This window comes from Meleagris gallopavo, chromosome 12 (assembly GCF_000146605.3).
Source record: "Meleagris gallopavo isolate NT-WF06-2002-E0010 breed Aviagen turkey brand Nicholas breeding stock chromosome 12, Turkey_5.1, whole genome shotgun sequence".
In the NCBI taxonomy this organism is placed as follows: domain Eukaryota; kingdom Metazoa; phylum Chordata; class Aves; order Galliformes; family Phasianidae; genus Meleagris; species Meleagris gallopavo.
In genome coordinates, this window is record NC_015022.2 from 1,314,785 (window position 1) to 1,335,467 (window position 20,683).

Below are 20,683 nucleotides of genomic sequence, written 5' to 3' on the forward strand. Positions count from 1 at the left end.
AAAAAAAAAAAAAAGTCCAATTGCCTCTGATTATTTTAGGTCTCAGAAGAAACAGTGCTAAGGCTATGCTTATCTAAGGCATCCACATGAATCCACCATCCCCTCCAGATATCGGGTGCTGAATTAATTGCTGCATGCACAGAAACAGAGCAAAGCTCACAAGGGATTTCTGCCTCTTGATCTCAGAACACACTGCGGGAGGTAGCTGTGTCTCACCATCGTCATCTGCTAGCCAAGGAAACTGAGGTATGCAGAAGCAGTCACTTCTTTGGGGCCTCTCTTGCACACAGATATACAGGATAAAGGAAAAAAGGCCAGGAACCCCAACATCCACCCCAGTGTCTGAAGGGCATCAGCTTAAATCGTGACTTAGCACTTCAAGTCCACAAAAAAGGCAGATTCTTCTGTGCTGTGCTCCAAAGCCCTTTTCAGTTTCCCAGAAACTATGATTTGATGTCCCTACGAACATTTCTGCATTGAACAGACTAAAATGAGGAGACTCAGCAGAAGTTGAAGCAGGAGACTCGGGGAAAGCAAAGAGGAGGATCAGGTGTATGCTCTGAGAACAGAGAACAGAATACTCACGAACTTTGGACATTCAAAATACCCTAGAAAAGATGCAGTCAGATTCCTTCTTCACCCAAAGACGATGTTCTAAGTCACAAGCTATACTGCATATCAAAAATTCAGTGGCCAGATTTGGGCCTTTCTCCTCCTGTCATATTGGTTAGAACCCGTTTAGCTTTCCATCTTCCAACAAGGCACAGAGCACACTGTGTAACACTGCTGTAAAGGAAGCATGTGCTGGCATATCTCAGTGTTTCACTGAGCACATACCTGGCTTTTGTCAAGAATCACGATATTGATGGATCTTTCCAGCACTCTCCAGGACACCCTGCGAATTTCTGACATCTGATCTTTCATAGAAAGGCTACACCTTTGTTGTGTAGTGGGGATTCTCCTTATCAAAGCTCAAATTCACACTGCAGGGTCTCAGTGCCCTCTCTACCTCTTCGTTCATATTAAGAAACCTTCCTGAGCAAGCGGCAGTCCCTTCTTTTTTCACCATTCAGAATGTCCCTTACAATCAATGAGAGCTCACATAAATGCCTCTCCATAAAAACAATAGAAAATAGGCAAATGCTGTTGTAAACAACAGCAACTAGTGGTGCTTCTGTTATAACGTTGAGGGCTGTTCCTCCAATATGTATAGTACTTTTCTGCCAGAGGCATCCACACAAATAGTGATGGGAACCATTAAAAAATGCTTAGATAAATCTTTTCCAGTATGGGCTGGGCTTGGTCTGCTCTATTTATGCCAATGGAACACAGCCATTGAGCCCTGGGGGAGTTAGTGCCAGCCCTAAATCATTTCTTTTGATTAATTGTTCTTGGGAAGGAAGAATTCATTAAGCATTCAGCTCAGCAATTAGAAATAAATATATTTTTAGAATGAACAACTTGCCAGAAACAAGTTGTTTCAGAAATATATTCTGATTGATGCAGCCCATTTTCCATCAACACACAACAAGGCTTCATTCCCCCTCCTAAGGCAGAGGAACATTGCAGAAGAAGGTAGAGCAGTTCTGTCCTTTAGGAACCAGTTGTGCCATCTACACAACTCAAGTTCATATTCTGTGAGCAACTCTCTAGAAAATAATGTACTTTCCATGTATATTAGTTTTCCATACATAAAATGGGAATAACTATTCTTCCTATCCTGCAAAAATATTACAGTGTTATTCCTACAGACAGCTGGAACAGTGTAGATATGCTAGTGATGAAAAACCAGCAAGCAGTAAAAAAAAAACCATCTGCATTTGCACTTAAGTAACAGGGCTCTCAGATTCAACAAAATGAATGTGAAGTAACAATCTCTGTAGCTTTTTGGACATAGCACAGAATCCAGGTGTAAGTGAAACATGCAAGTTGTTTTGCTGACACACCAATCAGTTACCAGACAGTGGGACAGGTCAGTGATAACTGAGAACTCAGTCCTGCCTATTTAAGGTGCAGATCCCACTGACAGATGAAGTGTAAATGTGTATGTTAAATCCGCCTGGTTCAGTTTTACATCAATCGTTACAAACTCTGAATCTGCCTATAGATAAGCTGATAGCTCACAGCAACACGCAAAAGAAGAGCAAAAAGAACACTTTCTCTTCATTGCTGCCCATGCAGAACCAGATGGACAAGGGCTGCAGGCCTCTCTCCAGCAGTGTTGTTTATGAGCAACACACTGATACTGCATGGCAGGAGCTCATCACAGACCTCTACTAGCAGTGCTTGGTGAGGACAGGGCCTATTTAAACCGAAATGCAGAGGAGCACATGCAACTCCAAGATGAGCAGTGGCACTCTGTGTATGTGACAGATCTCCTCCCCACTCTAGAAATATGTACTTCGAGTCCTTAGGCTGGAAGGAGAAACCCCAAAGCTGTACTGAAAGTCACAGCCACAGAAGACTACCACAGACTTCAAACTGTGGGTCTTAAAAGAAAAGACGTGTCTTATCCTTTGCTTTCAGTGCCTAGAGGCAAGCCTGTTCCCTGCCCTGTTTTGGGTACCTGTGATGGCAGGAGCGTCTCAATAAATTCTGGCATTTTCAAGAAGCAATCCAAAAAGCTGCTCTCTAAGGCCTTCTGCTCTGAAACATGAAATGCATTTGTCAAATTTTTATTACTACACCTACAGAACCAAACTTCAAGGCTTCTGTAGCAGGTGCTGACTTCACTTTGCTTTCAGGAGGAGCAGGGATGTGTTCACGTATTGGGCTGCATTTCAGTAATGCTTGATTAAGTGAATTCTACGTTGTTGTTTTCTTCTTTTAATTTTTTAGTGAATGTGGTTCTTCTGTTTAAGGCAGCTTTGTTGAGGACTGCTCCAAAAGTAACACCTCCTACTTTATTACACTGGCCCATGACATCATAGTGGATGTTGGTGATACAGCAGTAGAACTGAACCTTCTCATCAGTATTTCATGACATTTTGTTGCCATGTGACAGACTGCAGCAGAGGGGCACTCTGACAGAATGCTGTCTGGAATGGTATATGAAGCAAAGGTGTGGAATTGAATTTCCTCCACATGGAAAAAAAGGCAGCCATTGACATTCACTGACACTGAATGTTGACAGAGACCAAACAGTGGACATGAGCACAGTGAAGGGGTGGGAGGTGTTTCATCATGACAGTAGCTACTGTGGTTCACCTCTGCTGGAACAGATTTTTACAAGGTGGCATGCAGCTCTTGTTCATCACTGGCTAAAAGGCAAAGCTAATGGTGGTGACTATGTTGAAAACCAGTGTTCTGTAGCTGAGAATTTGCTCTATTTGTGTTATTGTGCTCTTCGTATCCGTTGTCGTTTCTATGGAAATAAATAGGAGGCATTACTTTTGGAGTGATCTTACATAGTAATACAAAATCTAGCAGTTTCCTCATCATTCTTTCAAATTCATCTCACCAGCAATATATATGATGTGACTCAGTACAACTGGCTGGCACTCAGAGATTGCAGAAAGGCTGCAGGAGAGAAGATGGTTCTGTGATTAGGGTACCTGGAAGGATGCTCACCAAGTCACTTCAAGCAGTCCCTTGCCTCACTGGGTAACAGGTGCCCAAGAACATGCAGGAATCTGGATTTTCCACTCTTTGATCCTTCTCTGTCAGGCAGAGATAATATAGTCCACAAATGAGGGGGCAAAATTACCTGAAAACTGCAAAACTCTCATATGCTACAGCAGTGGGACCGTATGGCACAGGGGAGAGTGGAATCAGGAGAAGTAGCTTCAAAAGTTGAATCTGAAACCAAATTTCTGAGCCTTCGCTTGATCATCTTTGTGCTCAGAAGAGGAGGCAGAAGGTCCTTCCACTCGTGTCCAGGAAAAATAAGTTGCAGATTAGATTCTGCTCTCAAGTACATCCAAAAACATTTTAGCTCATTAGACATTCAGATTGTAAATTAGGGATCTCCTTTATGAAAGACATCACTGAATCAGAAATAGCTATTTTGTGGGCGACAAGCAGAAAATTCAGTGCTCTAAAATACTTCCAATGTAGCAACAGAGCACAAGCCTCACTAAAACCTGCTTTGAAGATCCCCTCCACAAACACCAAAATGTGAATGTAATCTCTTATCTCTCCCTGTGGTGTGATATCAGCAGGTCAGGCAGTGCTAGACACTGCCCATATGTGCCTTAGTGATATGTATACAGGAGGCCAGAAGTAGCTCTGAGGAAAGAAAGTGATTCCCAGTGTCACCCCACTAGTTGCAATGGATTCTCACCAAAGAATTTTGCTCCATATGTCCGTGATAAAAACTAATTTCAAAGAAATGTTGATATATCTTTCTGTATCCACAAGAGCTCCTAAGTGTGGGAAAATAATTCCATCCAGAATTACAGAAAAGCTGTAATTGGGGCGAAATACAGCAATTAAGCAGTACCCACAGAACAAAGCATAGCTACTGCTTCAGGCATTTAAACTGTATGGGAATGTGTCACCTGGCTCTCTATCAAGACTGTTCTGTTCATAGCTGTGGATTTGGAAGGAGCAGGGCAGTTCACATTACTACAAAATTAACTTCTTTGGAGTATTTTTGCACCTGGAGGTGTAACCAACCATGTCTCTTTTCTACTATCTGGACTACAGTATTCAAGTATCCAAGCTTGGGCAGGTACAAGTTTCCACTTTTCAGTCCCCACCTGAAAAAGGGTCTCTTTCCCCAGAAGAACACAGCCAGCAGGACGTGTATGGAAAGCAGGCCTACAGCCTACTTGTGGGACAAGCTGAGGAAATGTGAATGACTAACGTCAATGCATCTTGTTCAGCTCTTTCACAGCTTGTCTCTCTACATCTTATCTAAAAAGACTAGAAAGAAATGCTGATGGCCTGCCATTACTGAGAAAATATGTGTGTGATGATTACACTAGAAGAAGAGCTTAAAACGGCTCAGCCTTGTGAAAATAATACCCTACAACAGCTGCCAAAACCGAAGTCCCAGAGGGGTTACAGCTCCCAGCTCCCCGAGTCGTGCGTGACTTCCATACATCAGTGCCTCCAACAGCGATGCTCACGGATGGACACTGCCCTTCCTCTCTGCAGACAAGGGATGTCTCTGTTGCTTGCCATCCACCATGGATACTCTGCTTGCAAAGAGGGTTGTGCTGCTAAAGAGGAATGAGCTTTTGGGAAAATTCACAGCTTTTCTATCTTATTTAATTTCAACAGCAGAACACTGAGAACTGTAGAGACATCTCAGGTGCTTTAGGAAGAGGAAGAGCAGAGATGGTGGTGGGCTGGACGTGGGAATCATGAGGTGCTGCGTTATTAGACGCACTCCCGATGTTATGTATTAATTTGCAAAGCAGACTCATTCACACACACATAACACATCCACCCACACACCGTAATGCTTAGACAGACACAAAACCATCCAGCAGCCAATTATTTGGGGTGGGAACAGCTTGCAATAGCTCATGATGAAGCTTAGCCTTAATTCTACTCAGCTAGAGAGGCTGGGAGCTGTGCATTGGTCTCCTGACTAACTGCAGATCGCAGAGCAGGGCAGATGATGTCAAGGCAAATCTTTTTTTGTCTGCAGTGCAGATTTTACCATGTGAATTTACTTGCAGATGAGGTTTCCAGATTCCTTGTCCAAAAGCACAAGCCACAGGCCATAGTCACATCTGCCACTGTTTGCCTAAAACCCTGTTCATGCTGCAAACGGAGCATACAGCCAGTGAAGCTGCCCTTGTCTGGAAGTCTATGGAAAGTCCACCTTTAGAAAAAGAGAATCAGAGATCAATGTATGTAGCAATAGTGAAAACCAGACACTTTCCAAAGCAGTCAGGGCTGAGCCAACAGTCCCTGACAAATGTGGGGTGCAATTTAATGCATGGTGCAAGCCCCTCAGTTGCTCCTAAACAGAGCATGCATACACAGTGTGTCAACCAAGGCTGCCATGACCTGAAGCACACCTGGTTTCACACTAAAAAGCAAGAGCCAGAACAGAACATCCAAAACATTCAGTGGTTAGTGAGCTCAGATGCTATTTTCTAAAGCTGCCACACCAGACGAAAGGACAGACACCTTACCAGCTCCTATGCCAGACTGTTCATTTGCAAGTGCCTACTAAAATCAAGTTGTGAATCCCATCAAAAAGGGCAACACGCTTTCCAGTATACATGAACAGTGGTGAAGAGTTGGAACAGCATCTCCGAACCCCCTGCAGCAGCTACATAACTCTCTTTACAGACACACACAAAAAGGAAAAATTAACCTTGTTTCCCTTTGCTATCCAAGCTTTTCTCCTATGCTTTTCCAGCCTGCTTCTAAACATGCCACATAATACAGCATTGTACATGGAACTGTAAAGGTGCTCACAATCAGTTTCCTTTTTAAAAGAAGACAAAGGAAGCAACATTCTGAAATCACCTTACAGTTCCTGAATCTCCTCATTTTTGTGCTCCTAACAACAGCTGGACAAGAGAAGTAACAGCATACTGAGAAGTGTAATCATGAAGAAATACACAAGAAATTGCCTTGTAAATATTAACAAACCCTTGCCGACCTCTGCTCTGGCATCTTTTGTTATGTTAAAATGCTTTAAGAGTCGTGAAGCATCTTCCATGGGCCCTAGCAGTACAATTGTCAAACTTGGAGAAATTCAGGCACAAAGAGTGTTCCCTTTATGGTTGCTCAGAGGGTCGACCAGGTGCCTGACCTGCCTTCCAGTCTCTCCTTTTACATGGTACACATTGTTCATGATTCCAAGAGTGCCTGCTGCTGACAGAGCATGGAAAAATGACACAAGTGGCTTTGTGTTGGTATCACTGAGAACAGATCATGATCTGTGATCTCGACTGGTCCTCCCGCACCCCTTCCCAGTAATTCACAGAAAATTAGAGATGAAAAAAAACATTCCTCTTGTTATTAGTGAAAGTCTAACTTGTGCACTGCCCCAGAGAACAGGCACGGACACACGTGCACAGCAGCCCCTCTGCAGAAGAGACCTTGTGCTGGGTAGCACTGCTGTTAGCAGGGGGTGAGTTAGCACCTTGCCCTGAAATCGCACGCGAAGCCCTGGCTGGCAGGAAGGGAATTATTAAAGTGGAGTCCCTGAGTCTTGGGAATGCAGCAGTTATCTCCCTCACAAGCTCCAAAGCGCTGATAACTTTGCAAGACATTTCTTTCCCACACCCAGGCCAATCCAATTGCGCTTCACCAGGTTTTCCATCCCCCAGACTGTAACAGTGCTCTGCAGCTCCTACCAGGAAAGCCGAGCCCCAGCGGGGCCACACTGCACACAGCCTTACTGGAGCTGTGAGCAGGGTGAGGAGTTACTCAGTGCACAGCTACTGATTTCCCGGCAGTGACGAGAGCCCTAAGCACAGATGTGAAAAGAAAAAAAAAAACAGTTACAGTTCCTACACTAGAATCGAGCTGGCAACCTGCAGCACCTCTCCTGCCTCTAAGCTCCTTAACAATAGATGCATAAACACAGACAACCTCACCATTCAAAGAAGCAGAGATTTAAATCCTTAATTAGCACATTTGGACAAGCCACCACAAACGAGATTAGCTTTTGGGCATCGCTGGAGAAGCAGTTGTGTCCCTATAATGTCCAAGTGGTGGGCCCTCCAGCTGACCTTGGAAATCCCCTCTGATGCTCATCTGCTTTGCTCTCACTGGCACTGTCTTCTCCTGCTGCATGCAGCACCTCTCAAAGAGTTAGCAGCCTGGTTTACTACTGCTTTGTGCAGAAATGAGGTATGGGGTGCCCATATTTGATGTCAGTCACTGTGAATGTCCTGCACGGAATGAATAATTTCAGTTTGCAAAGGGATTTCCTAGGTAGCAAACCACTCAACAAGGAAAAGGGTCAGAAAAAGGTCCCTATAACAGCATCTTGTTAGCCCAGCACATATATGCTCTCTTTTCTGTATTGCTGGAGTCCTAACTGCTTTGTCTGCTGACAAAACCCAGGTTTTAGTGCTGTCAGCACTGCAGAGCTGCACAGAGCCAAGCTGTGTTCTCATCTGCCTTCATCACCAAGAAAATTGCCCACTTAAGCAAGGATACCTGAGCAGTCCTTACTGCTTGTCATATATAAATCAGCTTTCAGGTGAAGACCCTGGAACAAACTTGCAGTGCCGCCTGGCCAAGAAGCTTGTCTCTATTTGCAGGCTGAAAAGCAACTTGTTTTACAGCCATCTCACTAAGAAACACTCAGATAATGTGGGATGAGCACTGTATTTCCGCTAGACAAAGAGGTTATCTAAACATTTCTGAGCAGGACTTAAATCAACTGCACTCACCGTAATAACTGCCTCCTTTCTAACACGGGTAAGTAAATCTCACTCAGATGTGCACCACTCCACACCAACAAGGTAATGATGTCACCAGCCAGACACTGTCGGGTTTGAGAGATGGCTGGGGATATCTCACCTGCCTTGGCAGCCACAGGAACATACGAGGGACAACGAGAACCAGACAGGGAGGAGAAGAGGCCACATGGAAGTAGACCCATGCTCTGTTGCAAACAGAATGGATGTAAGAGCATTCATCGAGGTTGGGGATTTCTGCAATTCTTGAGTTCTAGAAATGGCCTCATCTTCGAGTACGTGAACAGCCTGCACCTTGCTGAGGGCAGACCATGTGGCACAACAATTTGGGGTGAAATCTTGTGTTCTATAAGCCTCTTCCCCAAGGAACGGCCTTTCCCTTACACTCATCAGCACAAATATGTTTTTTTTTTTACACTCTCAACACAGAAAAGGAGTTGGCACCTTCTTTCTGAGTGACATTCATCTGTAGGGAAATTGATTTAATAGGTTGTTAGAGTGCCAATTAGAACCAACAATAACTCAATTGACCTATAACTGCCTTGGCACCAACAGAGCTAGAGAACAGAGTAAGAGAAAGGATGAGAGCTCAGATAGTTGGTTTCAAGAGCAAACTGAGGGATTCGTGGGCTTGCTAATGAGATGCTCATAATGCAGCAGAAACAAAGACAAATTTCAATGGTTTCAAGCTAAAATGACACTATGTTATCTCCAGACAGAGATCACTCTTTTATCTGTATAATAAATGGATTTCAGTGCAGCAGCAGTGACGTTAGAGCAGAAAAAAACTGAGTGCAACAGAAAGCACAGTTATCTAACCAGAACATCGTACTGGAACCCCAAGTTTACCTGCCTATAATAGTACTGAAATGCCCTACGCTGATTCTGTATGTGCCTACCAACAAACACTTTTGGAAAACACATTATTCCCTCAAATAAAATCTGTTTCACACTTAACGCAGCAAAGTCTGTGCCTCTATGCAAATTCATCATTTGAAATGCGTGGCTTTAAGGATGGATGTATCTCAAGCTTGGAAAACAAAAACTGGATAGAGTTTGTCAAAACACTGCTAGGCTGAGAGTGTTCAAGGGCAGAAAAAAGGATAAAGTGGAAGGGTCTGAAATTACTAGGCAAAATAACACACTGTTAAATTAGGACAAAAAGCACAGTCTGAGAAAACTGAGATTATTTGAAGAGTCGTGGGATGCCAGCATCTACAAATTTACAGAATGAGAGGAAATAAATGTGAGAGAGATCCACTTGAGAAAGGCATGAGGGATAAGGTCTGAGACTGGTAAGAGAACGAACTGATCTGAGATAAACGCCATTGACACTGCACTTAGTGCCAAGGGGAGAAGAGGGATTACTAAAAGCCAACGTGAGGTGCAAAAGAATGATGAAACGAAAAAATGTGTCTTAGGACCTAGGATTGGCTAAACAAGAAAGGTGGTACAAGAACCCTGGAAAATGCAGATGGCACTGGTGAGATGGCACGGAGGTAAAGTGAGGGGTGACAACAGGTTGGAGGGAGTGGGGCAGAAGAAACCATACTGGGGAGAAAACAGAGAGCAGAGAACACTTCCCCTCGAAGCCTGGAGAGCTACCTAAGAATCTGGAGCACCATCACTGTTGTGCTGTGACGGCCTGCTACACCTATTGCTTAATTGAGAGCAGAGGGCAGTGCAGCATCTTAAAGGTCCATAGCTGCTAATGAACCCCAAAGTACTGTTATGATTTTAATGGGGATTGATTTGCTTTTTAAAACCTTAACAATTGTACAAAAACACCATATCAAAATTAGACTGCAAGCTTAGGTTATGAAAAACAGAACGGAGGTTAATTGCACGTATAGATTACATTACAGTCACTACGTGATTTAAAATAGTTCTTCCTATAGAATCCATGCTTCATTCAAGATGAGAGGAAGGGCTTGAGGCAGACCTGTGTGAGGAAGAGACTTTCTATAGGAGCTCATTTCTTGCACAGACTGGAAGGCTTGCAATAGAAGAGATAAGGAACTGCAGAATGAGATGTGATGGCTGAGGCAGATGAGCGCTGCCCTGGAGATTCTATCTCTGCCAAAAAGTTCCCGCAGAGGTGCAAGGGAAATAGCTCAATCCAAAACTGGAATTAGAATAATATTGTTAGGCGATGATTAAAAAGAACACTATGACACTGTTTACAGCTACATTTGGTGTTTGTTTTTTTGTTGTTTAGTATAACAGCACATAAACTGGCAAACATCGGAGGCTTGGGAAGAAGGTGGGTGGAATCGGCATGCCTCTTTCTCAGACTGGCTGCTCACCAACCAACTCTAAGTAACAATGCAAATCTGACTGTCCCGTTCCTCTTAAAAAACCAGGTACTTTTAAGCAGGTTTTCATTACCTCGGTGCCCTTGTCCCCTGGGTTAGAGTGATGTCTGACTCCTTACTAGGCACCCCAGAGGCCGAGCTCTGAACATAAGATATGCTGTGTAACGCTATGTACTCTGCAAAACGGGGCCTCAAACTGCCTATAGCATGTTAATGTTCTTAATCTCATTGTCCGTGAGTCTCTATCACCTCACAATAAAGTGGGGATGACAGTACCAGTTCCCTAGCCGAGGTGTCAGGAAGTGAAATGAACATTCATTGCTGTTAGAGTTGAATATTTTCTAAGTGCCAAAAAAGCTTGTTTTTTCAGACTAGGATCTGAACAAGGTGAAATAAATATGGTAGGCTTACTAAAAGAGATGAAGGAAATGCTAAACAGCTTTTCACAAAGGAACAACCATCCCCTAGTGCACTGAATGAGGCATGGGCTTCTGGGGAAGAGAGAATGTGTTCATCTATCGGCACAGATTTGCACAAAGGACCTGAACTGAGTTTGTGCAGGAAATCGTAATCACAGCATTTCCTTAAATCTCAATGTTTGCTTTAGTATTTATTCATATTCTTTCACCTCATTTTCTGTACATGAACATATATGAAAATACTCTAATATTATATAATTGCAATCTTGAAACACATTCTGGTAATACACTGAGGTGTTCCATTTACTGATGAGGCTTTCCTGTTTACAACTGCTGCCTTTTGTAGCACCTAAGCATGTCTCGTACGGATACCTACAGCCCTCACAATGATCCTCTGGCTCAGGAATTTTTATCCTCTGCCTCACAACATGGGAACCAGGGCATGAAGTCAGTGGTGACTTGCCTAAGGACACAGGGAGTACGGCTGCAGTAGCTCGGTTTCCTTAGTTCGTGGTCACAAAACCATGTTTCCTCTCCTGCAATCTGATTCACAGTCCACTGAAGACAACAGAAGTCTAAGTCATGCTGTTCAGCGGGATTTGGATTATCCCTCATATGATTCCTGCTTCAATCCTCTTGTTCTGGTCCAGCAACGATGCCCTGGGAATTGGCAAGAAAGCTAGCTGCAGTATAGACAGCTTCAGGAAAGCATCTCCCTTCTCCAGCTAGTGTTTTCCTCACAGAATTGTAAAGCAAGAAGAGAGGCAAATATACCAGCTGCCCACCAATAAACTTGTGCCTCATTTGTACTGTTTGTTGTTTTTTTAATGACTGGCACAGGTTCTGCCAATAATGCCTTCTCCTCAAAGCAAAGGTTTCGGCAAGTCAGAATTTCAGTGTGCAGTACATAAGAGCGACACAATAGCCAGCTTTCATTTCACTTTGCTGAGAGCAGTGGGCAAGTCACAAGATCAGAGTTGATCAGAGTTTGCCACTGTGGGCAGCATTTGACTGTGGGGAGGCAGGAAGGCAGGCACACGAGCAGCACTCTGGGCAGCAGGAAAAGAAAGGAGCGTTACTGTCAGAGTGTGGGAAGCACAACACCCACCTCAGTGAACTGCCCGAGTCAGGGAGGACACTGCATGCTTCACAAATTGTTTACCCTCTGAACAAAATAGCAAAGGGTTACGAATGAAAACAATCTCCACGGACAGAGCAGCATTCCATGAAGCATTCTGCAAATCACTTCTGTTCAGGAGGGTAGGAAAGGGAAACAGCCACTTTCCCTTTTTGCTCACTCCTAGCAGTGCTATTGGGGTCAGCGTTTAGTACTGTAATTAATAAATTGCACTGGCTCCCCAAGGAAGGCAGTCTGAGTGATGCTGCTTAGAGGTCTAGAACAGCAAGAAGAGGAGCAAATGATTCTGTTCTTCAGAAATTCCCCTACCTTCCACATTGCACCTCCACATCCATTTCTTTTGGTGCCACGGAAATCCCCTGAGACTCCCAAAGCTTCCTCTGTCAGAGGAAGCAAACGTACAAAAGGCTCTGTTTGCAGACAAATATTGCAAGTAAGGGAGAGCAGTGGAAAGAAAAATTCCAAACTAAGAAGCTGGGACCATTATTGAGTGGAATATTTTTCATTGTTTTCAAGAAATCAGCAGCTTCTTTTTCCTGCAAAGAAGTTAATAGATTACTGGGCAGTGAACAATGTGTAGTTCTGTTTACATCCACTGTTTGGAGTGGACTATTTTGGTCCTTAAGGCAGTGTATCTGTTCTCAGGCCTTCCTAAAAGCAGCAAGTACAGTGTCTTGCAAGCAGTTCTGGATAGTAGCTCCAACCAATATGTTTCAGTCAACTACAGACTAGATAGATCTTTGTTTGTCTGGAATTTTTTTATTAAACCAATTGTGCTGGATCAATGCTTCCTCTAAGCAATAAATTACAATCCTATCTACCCATTGAAAAAGCTCTCAGAGCCTCAGATCAATCTTGATCTAGGAAATAAACTTGGTCTCTGCACTGATATGAGATCAACCACAGATGCAAATAGTAACTAGCACTTCCACCTAAAGCTCAAATAGGAACTACTACTCTTATTTTCAGCAGGAATTGCAGAGACACCTTTTAAGTGCTTCCAGAACTAGTCCACTGCATTAGTCATGAGTACTCAGGGACACCGAGTCTGGTTTTTATAAAGGTCATTTGGTGTTTTTTCCCCTCACAATGGACTAAAAGCAGAAATCAACAGAGCCTTAATCTATATTAATTTGCTTTCCTCTTCGAGGGCCATAGATTTTCCATTGGAATTAGCTGCATTAGATGCTAAAATGATAATTTAACGAGACTATGATGAAAGCCTCTGTTCTATTCTAAAACTGCAATGCCTCTCACACAGCACAAAGGAAAATAACTCCATGAAGTCACAAGAGATGCACAGACGTAATTTCACAGCAGAATCAAGCTCCACTAATTTGGGTCAGTCTTTAACTCAAAAGTTTGCCTCTTGAGCTGTTCTTAGACAGGAGCCATGAAGTCTGGAGTTCTAGTAAAACGCCTGCAGATGCTCCTCACTCTCAAAGGTGAAATTAATGTGTACAAAATCACAGGAGACAAGATCTAAGGCTGAGTATTCAATAAGTTGAAACTTGTACACCGAATGCCGCTGTACACCATCACTATGCAAAGTGCAGTGTAATGGAGACTCATGCCTCTTAGAACATCCTAGTGCTCTGGAATCTGCACCCATCTACAGCAAGGAGCAATGATACATTGCACTGCGTAATTCGCAAAGCAGAAAAACAAGAGTCCTTTGGATCAAGGAGATAGCTCTTGCAAATATTTTGATAACACCTGCTCTTTGGCGCAATCTGCTGCATTTCGGAGGTCAGAAATGTTATTCGTATTCATGCAAATTGTTTCCAAGATAGATGCCTCAGTAGCACTCAGAGGGGAGAACACAAAGCACAAACAGAAGCAAGGAAAGCTCCCACCCTTCTTCAATGCAGCCATTGTTCACAGGTCATTTTTTCTCTAAGCGACAGTCATATTTAAGAAGATATGCTGCAAATGACTGGGAAACGGGGGTGAGTAAAGTCCTCCTGAAAATCCACATACTGACCACACAGTAGTGCATCCAACTCCTGGCCTCTTCAGATGTCTCTCTGCATGATCAGTACCACTGCCCCATCTGATGTTGATATATAACAGTAGGGAGAAAGCACATCTTAGTGTGTGAGGCTTCTAGCATCAACCTAGAAGAAACACAAACCAGCAAGATCCCAGCCTACCTGGAATCTGACACCAAGCACAAAACGTCTCGCACCAGGGTACAGACATCCAACTGACTTTGCTTTTTCTGCACAAATGTAAAGCTACATTGCAGAAGATTTATTATTAACACTACCAAGCCATGCACGCACACGTACCGAACTGCACGCATGCAAGCATCTGTGTGGTAGCAGACTCTGTGCGATCATCTGGCTTGGCAAAGTCCAGCTTGCCTGCACATCCCATTGCTTTGTGTAAGGGGAGGAGTAGCCCTATAGCGAAGCACCTCACAAATAAGAGCGTGCCTCACAATTTGCTGTGCCATTTTAAAGAATGAGCACTGGTTCACAAGAAACCCTGAAAAAACAAACTCTTAGGACCATCTCACCTTGGGCAAGGTGGCTACCTCTGCTAATGCTACAATCCTTCCACTAAGTTTGACAGTCTGGTTCTATGCTGGAAACTTTAAACATGAAAGGGCATAAATCCATTATTATAGGTACGTGAAAGATACACAAACTGAAGGCTACTTTTGGATAAATTCAAATATGTTCTAGGGACTACATCCAAGATTCCTTTAAGATGCAACACACAGAGAATGCTCTGCTAAAATAACCCAAGAAAGCAAACAGTTTAAGTCCAGGCTTGTGGAAAACGCACAAGACCTGGAGCCAAGAGAATGAAATTGGTTTTGTTCTTTAAAGCTAAACACTCCCATATTTCTCTGTGCTTGTGAGGTATTGACCAGTAACAACAGTGAGGCAATTTTATACTCTTTCCAGTCTGGGTTGGAATGAGATCGTATCAGGACGATGTACCACAATGTAGCTACAGGAAACCCTCATCTGCTCAGTCAGCTGTACACTTGGGACACTCACTGCACTAAATTTAATCGACAGTGCAACCTTCCAATTCATACAGCCTTCTAATAATGTTTGCTAATCCAAGCAAGTATCAAGGAATCTGTTCAGTGCCAGTCCTGAATCTTCTAAGTGTGTGAACTGCAGCTTAAATCCCTAAAGGTAGTGCCAAGTGCTTTCTGTCATTGGGCACCCAAATCCATCCTGCAACTCCTTCCTGCAATTATCATGTTAATTGTATTTTAGGGAATCATGCAGTGTTTCTTTAAGAATCCAAGAATTCAATAAAATCACGTAGTTTGATAGAAATGTGTTTGAATAATGTTCTTCTCCTGTGTTCTTTTAAATGTAAGATGTAAGCCAGTTGTAATTAAAGTTGAAGCGATAGACCTTACCCATTGATTGCACTAAGTAATTAATTATTGATTGCAGTACTTTACATACATATTGCAGAGGACAATTCACCTGTGCAGTAGACAAGACTTACATAGAAATACCTAAATGCAACCCCCTCAGCTGAATGACTGAAACTATACAGAAATTGGCTTCACTGTTTACAAGTTAATTTCCTTATTAACCTTCTTGGAAATGCTGCTATCTGAGTGAAAGAAAGCTACCCCTCTCACAAAGACAATGTTCACCATTCCCTATCCAAATTAGTTTTGCAGACGGGTATCTGCAGATGCAAAATAGAAAACCTTTGTCTGTAAGGCTCCAAAAGTCTTTAGCAATGAATGCTGCTCTTCTCTGCACATGGCAATTTCTGACAAGTGATGCTGCGGTAAGGAGCAGCACAGAACAATAGCAGCATCATTCCCTAACTCTTGGGGAAGGAGAAGGGAGAGGACTCTGAGGTGTTAAAACAGGAAAGGAAACATTACTCAGGCAGACCGCAGGGTCTGAGCTGGAGATGTGGTAGTTAAGCTGCAGACACCGTGTTTTATAGAGCTGTGCATCAGGTGGGAATGTTCTACCCATTTACACTGGACTACGAAGAGGCTTTTCCCTACAAAAAGCTGGAGTGAGAGACATCTGTTAGTTTAAAAACACCACTGAAAATTAATTAACAGTATGAGGATACTGAAACTAAGCTCAAATATAAATGAAACCTGCAGATTGTTTGCCTGGAGTAGATCTTGAACGTGTCCTCCCACTCCTCTTACTAGGAAATTGGCAAGGAAAGTTATCTCTGGGCGTGTGCTGTGCGCAGAGGTCTGAGCTGGACAGGGAAGGGGAAGGGGCAGGCCAGGTAGTTCTGAGCGGGCCGGGAAGGGGAGATGGTACCTGAAGTCGCTGTAGGGATGGATGATCCAGAACCCAGCAGACTTAACCCTTTCCTGCTCCCTCTCCACGGCCTTCTGGCTGCCAAACATCCTCAAGGAGAATTTGTTGACCCCCGGCTGGAGCATGGCCCCGAACTGCCTCTGCATGAACCCGGCTTGGCCCAGCCTCTGCTCCTCATCTGGGGTGATCTGGTCGCACCCTCCACCTCCTTCCACTTTGATAGAGGTAGAGGAGCAAGCCCGGAGGGGCTGCTGCTGGGGCTCCGGGGGGGAAGCTGGCGGCGGGGGTGCCGGCAGTCCCTGCGTCTCCCCGCTGCCGGAGGGGCTCTTGTCCTCGCCGGGGGAGGCCGGCTCCCCTTCGCCGCCGATCAGCCTCTTCTCCTCGGCCGCGTCGTGGAGGTGCCTGCTGGTCAGCGAGGACAGGCTCCCTTTGAAGCGGCGGCAGTCCCCGTTGGTGCTGGTCTTGGCACCTTTGCTGCCCGCCTCCGTCTCTACGAGGCCGGGGTCCTCCCCTCTGCCGGGGTCTCCCCCGAGCGCCCGGGTGCTCCCAGCAGAGGGCGAAGGCAGCGGCTTAAGCCTGATGCTTTTCCTCCGGGTGTCCTTGTCGCTGTCTTCCTCTTCGTCCATGATCGACGCCTTGGGTCCTATCTGCTGGGGCAGGCTGTAGAGCCTCTTGCGCATGGAGGGGGGCAGCTTGTCCATGGCCGCTGCTGCTGCTGCTCAGGTGGAGGGAGGGACCCCGGCTGTGCGCGAGGAGGGGAGCGGCGCTGCCCCAGGCCCCTGCCCCCGGCTCAAGGGGCAGGAGGGACCAGAGACTGGCGTGTCATCTCCTTACCAGGCTGTGGCATCCACAGGCTCTGCATCAAAGCACGGGCTCCGCATCCAGAACGGAAGGGGAAAAAAAGAAAAAAAAAAAAAAAAGGAGGGAAGGCGAAAAAGCCCCCCCTCTCCTCCCTCGTCCCGATTTGGCTACTTGCTGCTTGCCTCCCCTTGGTGAGTGCTACTGCAATCCCTGTCTGCTCAGATCCAGCGCACCGGGCAAGAAGTCTAGAGGACAGCCGCGCACTCCTGGCTGGAAGGCGAGGCAGGGCGGCAGCGGCAGCAGCCTTGCCATGTTGGCTTCCAGATGCAAATGTGCCGTGTCTCCGGGCGGGCAGTCATCCTCCGGAAAGCCAAACGCAAGCCCGGATACCTCAAACTCCTCAACCTGCCTGCCAATAACACAATGAACTGCAACCTGCAGCGGCCACTGCTTGCTTACATCACTGTCATCACTTATTCCTCATGCAGCCCCTGCTCCTGGGAATATTCATGAAGCGATCCCATTCTGTGGGTTGCCATAGGAGCGACTACTGCACTCAGGCTCTGCCTACCTGAGCCAGCACCCGGGCTTCTTAAAAGGGCAACGCCTGGCTGCCAAGGCTGTGTGTGGCTGGCAGCGCTCGCCGCAGCGCAGCGCAGCGGGGCTGCACCAGGAGGGCACTGCGCTGCCCAGCAGCCCGCCGCGCCTCGGCGCTGCCTGAGCGAGAGCCCGGCTTAATGTGGTGTAACAGCGAGAACTGCGGGCAGCTGGTAATTTAAAAATAGCAGCGTCGTAAAAATTAGAGGAGCGAGATTCCTTTTTCTCTTCCACGCTGACGAGCCTTTCTCCTTCTGGAGTTGCAGCTGCTTTGCCGCAGGTTTTCTCGTGAAGACATGGGGGGTTTGTGGGAAGGGGCAAATCCCAACCTAAAGGAAAGTATCGGTTCACCTTGAAAATCGCACTCGCATGCAAAGCAGGGAGCTGGGGAACGCCTGTCTTTTCCGGCAGAAGTTTGCCTGCCGGGAAGCCCACTGTGTGTTTCACCACCCAAGGTTTGGAAGGTTCTCTTCCTTCGCTGCGTGCTCTCCCGTTAGACGTGCGAAACGCTACCGCTTCTCCGCTGAGGGGCTGGAGCCGTAGAAGTCATTCAAAAAGACAAGCAGCATCTCCAAGGGCTCCCTTACCGTAACGAGGGGCCGGGCAGGGCAGCGCAGGGCCGTGCGGGATGCGACGCGTGGGTTCTCCCACGGCACACGGGGAAGCCCACTTCGCTCGGGCACTGAGTCAGCGCTTCTGCGCCCGGTCCCGGCCGCTCAGGGCAGGGAGATCCGCTGGGAATCCTCCCTCCCGCCGCTGCTGGCTCCGGCGCAGCGCGTGTAGCAGAGGCCGAGGAGAATGGCTAAAAGAGGGCTTCTCCCTGCCTTTTGCTGTTCGGGAGAAAAGGAAGAAAAGACGCGGCAATCAGCCCTGCCCTGCACTTCTTTGAGAACGGCTGTTTATTCCCTAGTGCTTAAGAAGCGTTAGATTGATAAACCGAGTCCAATTATTTCCTAATGTAAAGCCTTTGAAACCAGTGGAGTTCAATTAAGAATCCGTTTAGCCATGTAAGAGAGTGTTTGCATATATTTTTGCATAGGCTCAGTAGATGCAGCTTTCCAGACTGCTTGTTGTTTTATACATTTAAATCGTACCTCCCCGAAGAAGGAAACCACGTGCACTTTGCAGAGAGATAAGCACAGGCAATGAGTGCCCACTGCAAGCGGTGAGGAAATCCTCGCCGTCTCCCTGAGAACAGCTGTGCTTGTGCTTTCATAAACGAACGATCCCCTTTCTCCCCCAGGAGTCCCTTGTCACCGGCCTAAGGTACCGTGCCATTTAAAGCAGCAGGATGCTACTTAGCTCTCACTTAAGGGAACGCAGCCATCAGCAGTGACTGCACCATGCCCACAGGCAGCACCTGCTTCTTCATCTTTGTTTGCCTGTTCTCTCTCGAATCCTTTCTCTGAAGCGTTCACCTGCTCCTCTTCTCCTATCACCTCCAGGTACAACCTAGACTGGCCGTGACTCATTTGAAATACATTTGATGCTACCTGGTACAAGTATTACTTAATACTGTTATTTCAATCACAAGGTCTGCTTTTCTGGGGAAATAAATCTTGATTTTCAAATGCTCCTGTAGATGAGATGTTGTGAACTAAGCCAGCGATCGCATTAAAGGTCTTTTTCCTCTACTTTTTCCTATTTAGGCGCTAGGGATGCACTTCTGTGCCTAAGCTGCAATCAACTGCCTTCCAAAAGGATGTGTTTTGATTAATGAGGTGCATAACATCTGAAACTGATGCGGCTTCTTCAACACAGCCCTTAATGTTCCCAGGGAATGACAGAGCAATAAAGGACGTGCTCAAGGAATCAAGCTGCTCGTCCTCTTTCAGCTATACTGTTCTAGCCTGCTCTCAGAAAATACCCACACTCTATTTCCTGGTCTTTCTGGGATTATTCTCTAAGTGCTGCCTTATTTGATGACACAAATAAGATTCTCTTAGAGCCCTGAGGTGGGAAGAGAACACTGCAGAGCATCCAAGCAGCAGAATGCTCCTTCATCACTTCTGCAGCTAAGAAAGAAAATGATCAGGTGCAAAGACTGAGTCAGGCTGCCTGGCACACTGCTGCACGATGACAGAAGCATGCAGACATCCTGGTGCTCAGACCTCTGCCTAGCACTCCCCAAGCCATTGATGTCCAGTCTATATATGGGGCAGATGATTCCTAAGATACAGATAAGGTTTTAACATTATTGTTTGGGGACTACGCTTGTTACCTTTGAAACTGTCTGTAAAACTCTTTAATATCACACTTGCTTGAAGCAATTTTTTCAGCACAACACTTTAGCAACTATTATAGTCCCATTTTGAATAAAAAATGCTTAACCTGAAATGAGAAAGTTAGTGCTGTCTCAAGTCTAGACCTCATCAAACACATAACCCAAAACAAGAACGGGAATTCTCGTGTGCCTCTGTCTGCAAGGGTAAGTTCCTAAGCATTTCTAACACTTGGCTCCAGGAGTCACAGGTACTGAACTCAGAGGAAGATTCAAAGTCCTCAAAATTGTAATGACAATTTGGTATTTCAAAGCAATTATATTTTATTTGAGAGTCTTCCAAGAATTAAGTGCAGGAGGCTGGGAATTATCCTTGTCTAATGGTATGAAACTATTGTGGCCATTATTTATTATTGACATTATGGCAATGCTTTCCACGTTAGCACATGGTCCTCTCTAGGCAGGTTTTCAGAACACTTCAGGACTAGGACTGTTCTATCGGCACTAGGGCGTTCTATCATCGGCTGCACAGTACCTTCAAAGGGGGTGTAGGGAACCCACCTGCCAGGGAAA

General features: G+C 45.4%; 1 protein-coding gene across 1 annotated transcript in view; it reads right to left on the minus strand.

Moving 5' to 3' along the window:
- The window catches only part of HCN4 (hyperpolarization activated cyclic nucleotide gated potassium channel 4), a 99,661-nt gene extending 79,482 nt beyond the window's left edge, over window positions 1-20,179 (minus strand). The window contains exon 1 of the mRNA XM_010717165.2: window positions 16,492-20,179. Coding sequence (XP_010715467.1) covers window positions 16,492-17,192 — 701 coding nt within the window. The 5' untranslated portion in view covers window positions 17,193-20,179. The remainder of the gene's footprint in view (window positions 1-16,491) is intronic.
- Between the last annotated feature and the right edge of the window lie 504 nt (window positions 20,180-20,683).